The sequence below is a fragment of the Psammomys obesus genome, unplaced genomic scaffold, assembly GCF_907164565.1.
Source record: "Psammomys obesus unplaced genomic scaffold, mPsaObe1.curated_primary_1811, whole genome shotgun sequence".
Taxonomy (NCBI): domain Eukaryota; kingdom Metazoa; phylum Chordata; class Mammalia; order Rodentia; family Muridae; genus Psammomys; species Psammomys obesus.
In genome coordinates this window covers 16,638,692-16,653,073 of record NW_026596109.1, presented here as the reverse complement: position 1 = coordinate 16,653,073, position 14,382 = coordinate 16,638,692, and the positions used below count along the sequence as shown (strand labels likewise).

The 14,382-nt window shown below is 36.5% G+C and overlaps 1 protein-coding gene across 6 annotated transcripts in view; it reads left to right on the top strand.

Annotated features, from left to right (window-relative positions):
• Positions 1 to 14,382, top strand: part of Ccdc88a (coiled-coil domain containing 88A) — a 127,177-nt gene that overhangs the window by 75,465 nt on the left and 37,330 nt on the right. For 4 of the 6 annotated variants that reach the window (XM_055628905.1, XM_055628903.1, XM_055628902.1 and 1 more), the window contains exons 14-17: positions 1,853 to 1,990; positions 3,356 to 4,426; positions 5,320 to 5,447; positions 9,972 to 10,113. In XM_055628905.1, coding sequence (XP_055484880.1) covers positions 1,853 to 1,990; positions 3,356 to 4,426; positions 5,320 to 5,447; positions 9,972 to 10,113 — 1,479 coding nt within the window. The remainder of the gene's footprint in view (positions 1 to 1,852; positions 1,991 to 3,355; positions 4,427 to 5,319; positions 5,448 to 9,971; positions 10,114 to 14,382) is intronic. The other 2 variants (XM_055628904.1, XM_055628899.1) reach the window with 1 other exon arrangement.

Sequence of the window (14,382 nt, the reverse complement as noted above, 5' to 3'; positions counted from 1 at the left end):
TGTCCTTTAAAATTTTTTTTACCAAGTATACTTATAGAGTACAGGTATTTCTTATTTAGGAGGTATGTCTGCTCATCTGCCTTATGTGATGTTACAGGAAGTATGTAACTTTGTTCCTGTGATTAATTAGAGGGTTGAGGAATTCCTGATATTCTAGTTATATTATTTTGAAGTAATATTATTATTATGAAGTAATAATATAATTAGATATAATTATATAATCATACTTTCTTTGTTACAAAGGAAACTTCTTTTTGAAAGCTTTTGTTTTGTTTTTTTCTTAAGCCTGTCTCTTCACAGAAGCAACACTAAGCTACCATTTATATTTTCAAATAGAATAGATACAAGCCAATTATTTAGTTATTCATAGGGTAAAAATCCTTACTGGATAAGATTTGTAATTTCATACTTTTGAGATATTACTGTATGATTTTTTTTTCCAGCCAGGCATGGTGGAAAACGCCTTTAATCCCAGCACTCAGGGAGGCAGACATAGGCGGATTGCTGTGAGGTCTACAAAGCAAGCCCAGAAAAGCCAAGGCTACACAGAGAAACCCTGTCTCAAAAAAAAAAAATTTTTTTTTTGATTCCTATAAGTATCTTCTATTAAAACAGAAAATTCCAATTTGCCATAGAGTCCTTCACTATTAACATAAAACTTTAACATTTAAAGCTAAAGTATAATATTTTATAGTCTTTGGTATTAACTTTGTCACTGTGACAAAATACTTGATATGAACAATTTATAAGTAGGAAAATTTTATGAGCTTGCTTTGTTGCTTTTTTAAATATTACTTTTTTTTTTTATGTCTATGGCTATTTTTTTTCTACATGTATGCCTGGTTCTCAAGGAAGCCAGAAGAGGGCATCAGATCCCTTAGAACTGGAGTTCACACTGGTTGTGAACCTCCATATGGGTGCTGGGAACTAAAGCCAGGTGTCTAAAAACAAGTGGCTCTTAATCCCTGGGCTGTTTCTTTGGCTCCTCCATTGCTTCTTGGCATGTGATGAAGCAGAACACTGTGTCCAGCAGCATGTGCAGGCACAGCTGTTCACCGTAGGCAGCTGGGAAGCAAAGGAAAAAAAAGCGGAAGGTGCCGAGTTCCAGCTTCCCCTCAAGGGCGGTGATTTAGCTTGTTCCTCCTGTTGTATCACCACAGACTGGCAAGGCTGTACCTCAGTGGTTGACGTGCTTGCTTAGTCTGTTCCGTGCCACAACACCATGGGTTTAATTGTCACCCCTGCATAAATAAGTCAGTAGGTAAAGTTAAACCCTTTGGTCAGGAGGCGAGACAGTACTCACTACTGTCTTTTGCCTCAAATTGTGACAACACCCGTGCCTGCTCTCCAAAGTCCCAGGGTTATAGGCCTATGTCACCGTGACTGGCCTAAATGTGTTTTTGCTGCAGTTTACTTCTTCCGTTTCATTCTTTATTCTTCTTTCCCCCCTTTCATTTTCACCAAGTCTCCTCTTTGCTGTTTTATTAAACTTTTATCACCACATCCCGCTTTTGCCTTCCCAATAAATTTTCTAGATAATAAAATTTGTATACTATAAATCCACTGTATCCAAGGATTTTTCGATGAGATTTTTACACTGCTCATTAGTATATCATAATCACTTATTCTGCTAGGTTTGCCATTGTATTTCAATATAGAAATTTGTCTTAACGTAGATGAGAATAATGTATGTAAATTTTAATGTGGCTGATAAAATCAATATGGAATACTACTTGAAACTCTACATGAGATTTTTAATTTTTTTCATTCTATGAAAATGATTTTATTCTTATCAAGTAATATTTTGATTTGACATGTTTTGCCCGTTACTTTGTAATTTAATTTTTTCTAGGTTGAAATTCTTGAAAATGAAATTATTCAAGAAAAGCAAAGTCTTCAGAATTGTCAAAATTTAAGCAAAGATCTAATGAAAGAGAAAGCTCAGCTTGAAAAAACAATTGAAACACTCAGAGAAAATTCAGAGAGGCAGGTTCGTGTGCTTTTTCACTTGAGCAGGTGTTTTAAAGCGGTTGTTCATATACCACTGCAAGGACATCCATTGGGACTTTTTAGATTTCAAACTATGAGAGCTCCCCATTTTGTATGGTTTTGCTTCCTTGTTAACTACAGTCCATCACAGTCCAAAAAATTAAGTCATTTAATGTATCCATCTGTTTCCAGAAGTCAGCAATCTGTAAATTCTAAGTTGTCTGTCATTCTGCGCAGTTTCACGAAATCATGTCCATTCCGGGCCATAAATGAGTGGTTACTTTGTCCACACAGCTCTGCTTTATTCACTCCCTGCCCATTACTACCACTTACTACCCTTGTGTCATGGTGTTTTCATTCAAGTCATCCTTATTTTACTTAATAATGTCACTAAGTTGCAATTCATATATGTCAGAGAAACTATTAAATGCTTCCTTAAGATGAGAAGTTAAAAGTTATCTACAAAGTGAGAGAAGAAATACACTGAGGTGTATGATACACTTATTGTTAATCTCTTACTGTGCCTAATACTAAGTTATCATCAGCAGTGTTTGTAGAAACAAAACAACACATACAGATTCAGAACTGTTTGCAGGTATCTGTGCGGAGATCTTGAATTATATTCTATCTGGATAGGGAGGAAATGCTATTTTACATTTTCTGTACTATATATTTATATTTTCTATACCATATATTTAGAAAATTTTGATGAGAAACTTGGAAGCAGTAAATTATCAGTTTGCTCAATAACAATTGATTATGAGTGTTGTTTAGTTCCTGTACTTCTCAGGTGTCCGTAGAATAGCCCTGCAGATTAAGGAGGAGCTGGAGAAAATGCACGGTCCTCTCACCCCAATAACAAGGAAGGAATGTGATGGCTGCAAACATCCTAAACACTTAAAAGCTTGAAATTTATATCAGGTTATGCTATGAATTGAATAAATTTGTTTTTAGTTGTACTAGGTCATTTTGTTGTTTACATGTTACCCAATTAAAATTCTTCTTAGGAATACTTACACATTCACACAAATAAGGTACATATACTTACCAAGGATCCACCTGTGTAGGCAGCATAAAAATTATTTAATGAAAATTAAAACCTTATACCTTTAAGGACACTTGAAGTATGTTAACTCTAAACAATCTGAAGAGCATTCTCTTTGCCATTCCTTTAGATTGTAAAATCCCTTAAAAAAATGAATATTAGTTTCCTAATAATCCTATACAAAATGGTCTTTCAGTAAATATTTGTCAGATTAAAGCACTAAGGCATACATTCTACTATCCATGTTTTTTGTTAGCTTTTGAAAGTCTAAAGACTGTCTTCAACTTTAAGTTTACATTTTCTTCACTTTTTTTCTATTAGATTAAAATATTGGAGCAAGAAAATGAACATCTGAACCAAACAGTGTCTTCCTTACGGCAGCGTTCCCAGATCAGTGCTGAGGCAAGAGTGAAAGACATTGAAAAAGAGAACAAAATTCTCCACGAATCCATCAAAGAAACAAGTGGAAAACTAAGCAAGATTGAATTTGAAAAACGGCAAATGAAGAAAGAATTAGAGCATTACAAAGAAAAGGGAGAGCGCACAGAGGAGCTTGAAAATGAGTTGCATCACCTTGGAAAAGAAAATGAATTGCTACAGAAGAAGATAACTAATTTAAAGATTACTTGTGAAAAAATTGAGGCATTAGAACAAGAAAATTCAGAGCTAGAAAGAGAAAATAGAAAATTTAAGAAAACTTTGGATAGCTTTAAAAACCTTACTTTTCAGTTAGAATCCCTAGAAAAAGAGAATTCCCAACTTGATGAGGAAAACTTAGAGCTGCGAAGGAGTGTGGAATCTCTGAAGTGTGCAAGCATGAAAATGGCCCAGCTCCAGCTGGAGAACAAGGAACTGGAGAGTGAGAAAGAGCAGCTTAAGAAGGGCTTGGAGCTCATGAAAGCCTCCTTTAAGAAGACAGAACGCTTAGAAGTTAGCTACCAGGGACTAGACACAGAAAATCAAAGGCTACAGAAAGCTTTAGAAAATAGCAATAAAAAAATCCAACAATTAGAGAGTGAGCTACAAGACTTAGAGATGGAAAATCAAACATTACAAAAAAACCTAGAAGAACTCAAAATATCTAGCAAAAGACTTGAACAGCTAGAAAAAGAAAACAAATCATTAGAGCAAGAGACATCCCAACTTGAAAAGGACAAGAAACAATTGGAAAAAGAAAACAAGCGACTCCGACAACAAGCAGAAATAAAAGATACCACATTAGAAGAAAATAATGTAAAAATTGGAAATTTGGAAAAAGAAAACAAAACTTTATCCAAAGAAATTAGTATATATAAAGAGTCTTGTGTTCGACTGAAAGAATTAGAAAAAGAAAATAAGGAGCTTGTGAAAAGAGCAACTATTGATATTAAAACTTTGGTTACATTACGTGAGGTAAATATATTTACCTAAACTTAAGGCAGACATTTTTTGTTTGTATCCCACATTCTGTTGAGCTCATCTGTAACTTGTGCCATCTTTTCTGTAGGTCACTAGAATTTTTAAACTAGAACTAGAATCCACTTCTACCTTTCCTACTTAGATAAAATTTTTAGTAATAAAGTATAAATAATTAGAGCAGGTGTTTCTTACCAGATAGTTGACTAAGGATTCACACGTAAGTTGTACTCAAATAAACTTGTATGGGTGCCTACATCAGAAAATAGTTTGTTTTTTGTTTTGTTTTGTTTTTGCCACATATGTCATAGTCCCTTATTCAAATAGAAAGTCTCTCGGGGCTGGAGATACAGCCCAACGGAGAATGTTGCCTACCACACGTGAAGTCTACATTTAGTCTCCAATATGGGGACAGGGTTGGCATGAACAGGGACATCTTACAATTCTGTGGTCTGCATTTTTAGTAAGAGGCATTAAGAAGGAACTTGCCAGTATGAATCTTGAAGTAATTCTTCAGATCAATGTCTGAGGTGAGGCCTCTTCTACCATGAGAAAGATTTGTGGTGATACAAAAGATTACACAGAAGTTTTTGTGCTTCATTGAAGTCCATGAATATATTGGAGGTTCCCTTATGGTTCCCTGTGTCATCTAGCTTTGTAACATTTGCATTATGAAGAAGTAGCAACACAAAACAGTTCTATTAGAAAGTTTTTTCAGAAACTATTTTCAACAAGAAGATTTTTAAGAAATGGTTTCAGCTTTTTGGTAATAACAGAAAGAGTCAATAACCCTTATCTGGTTCAAATTATGTCTTCTTGGGTTATAGTAAATAGAATCTTGACTGACATTCTTGACACGTGAGTGAGTTGTACATTCTTTTTAAAATAAGGATTTAGTGAGTGAAAAATTGAAGACGCAGCAAATGAACAATGATTTGGAAAAGTTAACTCATGAGCTTGAGAAGATAGGTTTAAATAAAGAGCGACTGCTGCACGACGCCCAGAGCACCGATGACAGGTGAGTGCTGTGTGCTCAGCCAAGAGCCGCAGCTGTACTGAAATGCAGCTAATGTGTGAAAATAAAGATTTGACAGACAGGACAAAAATGACTCCAACTTTAAGAATGGTTGGTGCAGATTTTTAAATTTCTTTTTCTGTTCTCTGTTAATCATGGTCCTTTACATAGGATTAATCTGGTTTTTAAGTAGTCTCCTGTTTAGTATCCAAAGGGCCACTTGTTTCAGATAGACGAGTGGTCTACTCTTAAGAATGCTGTTCTGTGGGCCAATAGGATGGATCAGTAGGTAAAGGGTCCTGGGGCCAAGCCTGATAACCTAAGCTTGAGTCTCAGGACTCACATGGTAGGAGAAAATCAAATTCTGCAAGTTTTCTTCTGACCTCCACACATACGCTATGACACACACGTGGGCACATGTGGTGTGCACACACACACACATGTATAAAACATGGAATTAAACTTTTGTATAAGAATATTATTTGAAGAAGACAGAGAGGGTGGGGTGGGGGAGAAGGGAAGGAGCTACAGGTGGGCTACAAAGTGAATAAACTGCAATTAATAAAAATAATAATCATTATAAAAATAGTATTATTTGAAAAATAAACCATAGCTGGGTGGTGGTGGCACATGCTTTCAATCCCAGCACTTGAGAGGCAGAGACAGCGGCAGCTGGATCTCTGGGAACAAGACCATCCTGGTCTACAGAGAGAGTTCCAGGACAGCCAGCGCTACACAAAGAAACTCTATCTCAAGAAAAAAAATTTTTTTTGAAGCTGGGGAGATGGCTCAGATAATGCCCTCATTTTACAAGCATAGACACCAGGATTAGCATCTTCAGAACTTGTGTGAAAACCAAGTGATTTTCATACAGTTAGGCTCAGCCACCATGTCTCTGAGCCTAATTTACTAGCTAGACTAATTGAAATTGTCTGTTTCTAGTTTATTAGGAGACTCAGCCTCAGTACATAAGAACAATTCACGAAGACACCAGATGTCAACTTCAGCTTCCACTAGCATGCATGTAAACATGTATACTAACACACCAAAAACACATAACCCCTTCACACACAGATATATAAGGAGGAAAATAAAAAGAATACTGTTTATGTAGAATAGGTTTTAATTCAGTGATATTTTTATATTGATACAACTTTACCATTCTAGCTTTTATATTGTATACATATACATTAACATAGAGTAAATTAGGAAGAATTAATGCTTATTAGTTGGCATTTGATAATGTGGTTTCAAGGCTAGCTGGTAGTTTAAATGGTCAGCTCTGTAATACAGAGAGATAATTTTAGGCTTTTCAGTAGTCAGGCAACCAGGGGCCTACAGATGGCATAAATGATTAAAGGTGACGCACACCTTTAATCCCAGTGCTCAGGAGACAGAGGCAGGGAAATCTCTTAGGTCAAGACCAGCCTTATCTACATATTCCGTGTTCCAGAACAGTTAGTAATATGCAGAAAAACCCTATCTCAAAATAACAATAAAACTACTTGTTGCTGTTGCAGAAGATGGGAGGGTTCTATTCCAGGACCCACTTGGTGGTTCACAATCATCTGTTACTCTAGTACCAGGGATCTGGCAGCTTTTCTGACCTCGGTGGTACTAGGCATGGATGTAAATGCATAGACACACATTCAGGCAAACATATTTATGCATACCATAAAATAAATACATCTTTAAAAATACTTAACATTTAAAATAAGTCAGGCAACCTATATAATTTCCTGAAGAAATTTTGTATTTGATTTAATCAGAAAAGTTAATTTCTGCAATTAATGCAAATTTTATTGAGTATCTTAATAAAGGTGCTAAATATGTATTATTTCTCTATTCAGATTATCTACTGTTTATAAAACACTATTTTGTGTTACTGGCAAAGCATGTACTAAGTCACAGTTTCATTTAAAATATTATGAGACCAGTTTAGATGAGCCCTATATCACTTCTTCTCAAGCCTTAATTCATACAGGTAGCCAATATTAATTGATTCTTAGAGCAGTTTAACACTTGCAGACAAGAACATTTGTTTATATAATAAAAGGTTTGGGGATAAAAATATATTTTCAACTAAATGTTCAGGAAATGGGATTAAAAACATTTGATGACTAAATTTGGGGAAAACACAAGAGTGTTCCCTTTTAAGCCACTAAGTCATCTTTCTTTTAACTAGTAAGTAAGCTTTGACGTTACAAATACAATAAAGGCTCACAGTACATGTGCTTTTAGTCATCCATCTTCTGTATGGTAGCATTTATGTCTATCAGTTTCAGGTGATGTTCCATATTCCATTGCTACTCTCCTTTCTAATTAACGTTTCTAGCACTTGGAAGATACTGCCATTAAAGCTCATATAGGTTACTGATGGGATCAGTGTATAAATACATAACACAGTAAGTTTATTGTCAGCATTGTGAACAGATGGGATTACTTACACCTCTTTATCCTGTTTTCTTTTTCGATATATTTGTTTCTTGGGACTTAGAGTTTCAGGAATTTTATCTGCTCCCCTGAGATTTTTGTTTTTCTCTCCTTATTGTATAATACTACCAGAAAGGTCTAAAGCAATTAGACACCAAAAATTAAACACAGTAGCCAGGCATGGTACATGCCTTTAATCCCGATACTTGGGAGGCAGAGGCAGGCAGATCTCTGAGGCCAGCCTGGTCTACAAAGTGTGTTCAGGACAGCCAGAGCTACCCAGAGACACCCTCTCTCAAAAAACAAAAACAAAACAAAAAAATTAAACACAGCCAAAATCACTTAGTAGATATATTAAAAACTGTTACAGAACAAGCTAACGCCAAAACAAACGAGTTGTGTTCCTTGTATTTATGAAATTTAAAATCTGATCAGGCAGGAAGTATAAAAACTAATGTCAGGGTCTGAAAAGATGGCTGTGTGGCTAAGAGCACTTGCTGTATTTACAGAGGACCCAAGTTTGTTTCTCAGCACCCATGTTTATATTACTTACAACTACTTTTAACTCCAGTTCCAGGGTATCTAATTACCCTCGAGGCCTCTGCACTTACCTGCACATGTAGCATATACATACTCATGCACATAAATAAAAATAAATCTTAAAGTTTTAATTACAGTAACAGGATGGGATAAATTTTTCATGTAACATTTAGGTTTCTATTTGGTTTTGTCTTTAGATTCATTTGGGGATACTGAGATAAGGATCCCTTGTAGCTCAGATTGGTTTCTAACTCACTTTGTTGCTGATTGTGCCTTGAACTATGATATGCTCTTGATGCTCCTGCTTCCACCTCTCAGGTGCTGAGATTACAAACATGCACTGCCAAGCCCAGTTCTCCCTTTGAGCTCTCAATGTGTAAAAATTGCATTAACAGAAACCTTTATTTTACTCTGCAGCCTGAAATTGCTGTGCAAGTGTGAAGACCTGAGTTTGCATTCATAGTATCCACATAGAAAGCTCTACACAGTATAGCTTTGTGTGCTGCAAGCCTGGGTCAGATCAGGGGATGGGGATAGTGTAACAGGAGAACCAGGAAGACCTCTGGGGTGTGATGGCCAGCCTTCCTGACCTTGACAGAAGGACTAAGACAGAGGAAAAAAAATACCTCCTCTGCCATCGCACACAAGTGTGTGTACATATTCATACATATGTGCCTATGTGTACACAATTTTTAAAACATAGTACTGACTCAGGCATTCTAAAATACTATACAGTATTAGAATACATTCTTACTCTTCCAGCTGTATCATGAGTATACCATTCTCTTTTTATTTTAACTAATTTTTAAAAGATTTTTTTATTATGTGTACAATGTTATGATTGCATGTATGCCTGCACACCAGAAGAGGGCACCAGATCTCATTCTAGATGGTTGTGAGCTACCATGTGGTTGCTGGGAATTGAACTCAGAACCTTTGGAAAAACAACCAGTACTCTTAACCTCTCTGAGCCATCTCTCCAGCCCTTATTCTAACTATTTAAAGGTAGCCAGCATTGAGGTGTTGTTGGTTTGTTTTGTTTTGTTTCGTTTCATTTTGTTTTGTTTTAGACAAGGACACATTATGTATCCCTGACTGGCCTGGAACTCTGTAGGTCAGGAATGCCTGTGCCATCTAAGTGTTGGAATAAAAGGTGTGCGTCTCTGTGCCCAGCTTATGCTAAATTTAAAGTCTTAACTGCTCATATAGGCCATTACATAAAAATAAATGCATATTAATATCACAGACACATGTATGATACAGTAGATTCATCAACTTCTTTTTTTGTCTTGTTTTGTTTTAGTCTTATAAAACTAGAGTATTTGGAGATTTAGCTATTCAGCTTTCCTGTTTTAGTATTAATTGTTTCTTTGGCAGTTCTTTTTACTTACTAGCTTTTTCTTTTCTGTGACCACCGCTAAGAGGAAGATATTGACATCTTAAATATGAAGGCTTATAGATCTTATTTAAATACATCAATGTTGTAGTCATAAATTGTCTCTAAAAACATTTTAACATCTAGTGACAAACTATATTACTCTTGTACTTGGATAGTAGGTATAAACTTTTGGAATCAAAATTAGAATCTACTCTTAAGAAGTCCCTTGAAATAAAAGAAGAAAAAATTGCTGCTTTAGAAGCTCGGTTGGAAGAGTCTACAAATTACAATCAGCAATTGCGCCAAGAACTTAAAACAGTAAGTTTTTTTCTTTGAACTAGCTTTATTAGTACTTGGACAGAAAAACATAAAGAGAAGATTAAAAGTTGTGTATATTAGTATATTAGTATTTCATTCTGTTTCATGTATTTTTGGGCATATCCTTCAACAGATCTTCGTCGCAGAGAAGTGCTACAATTTTCTCAGTTGTTCTCAAGTATTAATAGTCCGTCTTACAGATAGGGATATATGAAGTATTGTGGAAGTGGGACAAGAAGCAGGCTTATTTTGTTTCAAAAACTCTGTTTTTGAGATACTAATATCTTTACATTGGTTCTTTTTTTTTTTTTTTTTTTTTCCTGTTAAGCTACCAGGTAAATCTGTGAAGATGTGACTGTGAGGATAGTTTTACAGAGGACAATCAGGCATGGTATAATAAAGCAGCTAAACTGCTCATCAATAATAAGATGTTCTCTAGATCTGTTTTCTTGTGAGATTTTGAATTAGTCTCTGAAGTTAGGCACTGATTTCACTAAGTGAGTAAATTGAAATAGAAAGGGTTTACACTGTTTTTAAGGTTCACGGGTAATAATAAATGGCAGAGTCTCATTCTGTTTACTCTTTCCCTTTTCAGTCTCCTCATGGTCCCAGTAGTTGTCCTTTTCTTTATTTTTCATTTTTTCTAGACAGGCTGTCTTGTAGCACAGGTTGTTTTTACCTTATTATGTAGAAAAGGTTGGCCTTGAACTGACCATCCTACATCTTTCCTGAGCACAAGAATTGTAGAAGTGCACTACCATGCCAGACAGGTAGAGCGAGGAGATTGCTGTAGGCCACATTTAGAACTACTCTATCCAAAATAAACCTAAGAAGGAAATACAAGTTGGTGGCTAGGCAGTGTTAGGTATCTTCGTATAGTTATGTGAGATTGAGTCTTTTAAATTTGTTTCATTTACTTTTATTTGATTTATACACACACAGAGACACACACACACTGGGGACGCACCACAGCATTCCTGTGGAGGGCAAAGAACAATTTATGAGAGGACTCTCTTTTCTACATATTGATCCAGGGAATCAAACTAAAGTCATCGTGCTTGGCAGCAAACACCTTGACCTGCTGACCTATCATGCTGGCCCGTGAGATGTCTCTTCTTACCAGATTATGGTTAAAGCAAAACCTAGGGTGCACAGTGCAGTAGGAGAATGCTGCCCTGGTTGGAGACCTGGTGTAGCAGTCCTTAAATAGCACAGCTCCAAAGGGACGGATTTGAAGCCTGCGAAGTGTGCGCACTGACTATAAGAGTTGCTTGCTCCTATAGAGAAGCCAGTGCACGGTTCTGCTTTCTATTCAGTATTTACTTTTCCTATTCCAGATGTACTCTACCAGTCCTGTGTCTTTTCCCCCCATAAGCATTATTGCCTAATAATAGGATATGCTAGTTTTATTATGCTTTTAGACTAGAGAAAAACAGGTTAATCAAGTTTGAGTTTCTTCTGCAGAAAGAGAAGAGGTTTTGTTCACCATTTACCCATAGCATCTTTACTAATATTTGTCATAGATTTTGCCATAGAACATACACTGACTCAGAGTTCTGCTTAGTTAGCATAAACAGTTATTAATCAGCTGTATGTTAAATTTTGTGCTCTGTTAAACAATATTAGCAGGTTACAAATAATAACTTCATGAAGCTACTCAGCCAGAAAATAAGCAGGCTTGAGCATGAGTTTGTTTGACTGGTTTCAGTCTAAATATTGGAAATACTAAATTTCATCATTGTTTTTAACTTCAGCCATTTTAGTATAACTGCTGTAAACTGGCTCACATGTGTATTCCTGTATATATGAATGCAAACGGAAATGTACTTTTTTAACCTTTTCACTGATGAGGCATGTAACTTGAAAATAGATTCTGAAAGTAAAAGGTGAACAATGTAAAGGCCACACCATGACATAGATGTATAAAAGAGAATTTAAACCATCCAATGGAAGGCAGGAAAAAAGAAGGTACAGATTAGACAAATAGAAAATAAATAGTAAAAGGTTTTAAACCAAATCATGTGGATAATTATGTTCAGTAAAAAAAGGTCTAAATATTCCTCTTCTGAAGCAGAGATGACTGTAGTCGATGGAAAAGCAAAACTTTTGGAAATGCCTCCTACAAGAAATTTTGACGAAAAGTAATGTATTATTGTAATTCTAATCGAAAGGTTGCTATTACGTAGTTATTAAGATTAGTTTTACAGCAGTGACTTATCTCAGCTGAAAATTGTAAAATGATCAGTTTAGCTTCATGTTATGTCAAGATTAAATGCTCTCATGTCTAACAACTTCAAACTATGACATTGATAGAACTATATGGAGAATGACCTGTTCACAATTATAGTTAAAGGATTTAATACCAATATTACCTATAAAAAGAACTTTATTAAATAAAGTTTCTAAATGATGCACAATGAACATCGTCCTTAATGGTAAAAGATTATTTACTTTCAGAAGAAAAGCAAAGATATATTCTTTCCTGTTTCTATTACATTATTTTTTATTTTAACATAGAAGGGTAAGGAAAAGAAACGCTAGGGTTTCTTAAGATTTTGTTTTTGTGTCTATATGTGTGGGTGTATGCCACCTATGTTCGGGGTTCTGTAGAGGCCAGAAGAGGGTATTACATCCCCTAGAGCTATAGTTATAGATGGCCGTGAATGGCAAACGTGACTGGAAGCCAAACTTGAGTGTTCTGGAAGAGCAGTAAATGCTTTTAACCTTTGAGCCATTTCTTCAGGCACAGAAATACAGATATGAAAATATGAAATACATGTTTTCTTTTTCATTTTATTTTTTAAATTAATTACAGTTTGTTCACTTTGTATCCCAGCTGTAGCCCCTCCCTCATACCCTCCAAATCCCAATCCTGCTCCCTCATCTGCTCCCATACCCCTCCCCAAGTCCACTGATAGGGGAGGTCCTCCTCCCCTTCCCGCTGACCCTAGCCTATCAGGTCTCATCAGGAGCGGCTGCACTGTCTTCCTCTGTGGCCTAGTAAGGCTGCTCCCCCCTCAGGGGGGAGGTGGACAAAGAGCAGGCCACTGAGTTCACTTCAGAGACAGTCCCTGTTCCTATTATTAGGGAACTCACTTGGAGACTAAACTGCCATGGGCTACATCTGTGCAGGGGTTCTAGGTTATCTCCATGAATGTTCCTTGGTTGGAGAATCAGTCCTAGAAAAGACCCCTGTGCCCAGATTATTTTGGTTCTGCTGGTCTCCTTGTGGAGCTCCTGTCCCCTCCAGATCTTCCTATCACCACCTTCATTCATATGATTCCCTGCACTCTGCCCAAAGTTTAGCTATGAGTCTCAGTATTTGCTTTGAATACCCTGCTGGGTAGAGTCTTTCAGAGACCCTGTGTGGTAAGCTCCTGTCCTGTTTCCTGTTTTCTCCCTCTTCCATATCCATCCCATTTGCCTTTCTGAGTGAGGATTGATCATCTTACCCAGGGTCCGCCTCCTTGCTTAGCTTCTTTAGGTGTGCAGATATGTTTCATGTCCACTTATAAGTGAGTGTATATCATGTGTGTATTTCTGTTTCTGGGATAACTCACTCAGGATGATCTTTTCTAGTTCCCACCTTTTGCCTGCAAATTTCATGATTTCCTTGTTTTTAAGAGCTGAGTAGTATTCCATTGTGTAAATGTACCACAATTTCTGTATCCATTCCTCAGTTGAGAAACATCTGGGTTGTTTCCAGATTCTGTTTATTACAAATAAAGCTGCTACAAGCATGGTTGAGCAAATGTCCTTGTATATGCCTAGGAGTGGTATAGCTGGATCTTGAGGTAGCACTTTCCTAATTTTCTGAGAAAGCTCCGGATTGATTTTCAAAGTTGTTGTACAAGTTTACATTCCCACCATCAATGGAGGAGGGTTTCCCTTTCTCCACATCCTCTTCAGCACATATAGTCACTTGAGTTTTTGATCTTAGCCATTCTGATGTGTGTTAGCTGAAATCTCAGGATTGTTATGATTTGTATTTCCCTGATGACTAAGGACATTGAACATTTCTTTTTTTTTCCACTTTTTAAAAATTTATATCTTTATAAATTACAGTTTATTCACTTTACATCTCTGTTGTAGCCCCCATCCTCATCCCCTCCCAAACTCACCCTCCTTCCTTTATCTCCTCCCATGCCCCTTTCCAAGTCCACTGATAGGGGAGGTCCTCCTCCCCTTCCATCTGACCCTAGGCTATCAGGTCTCATCAGGACTGGCTGCATTGTTTTCCTCTGGTAAGGCTGCTCCCCCCTCAAGGGG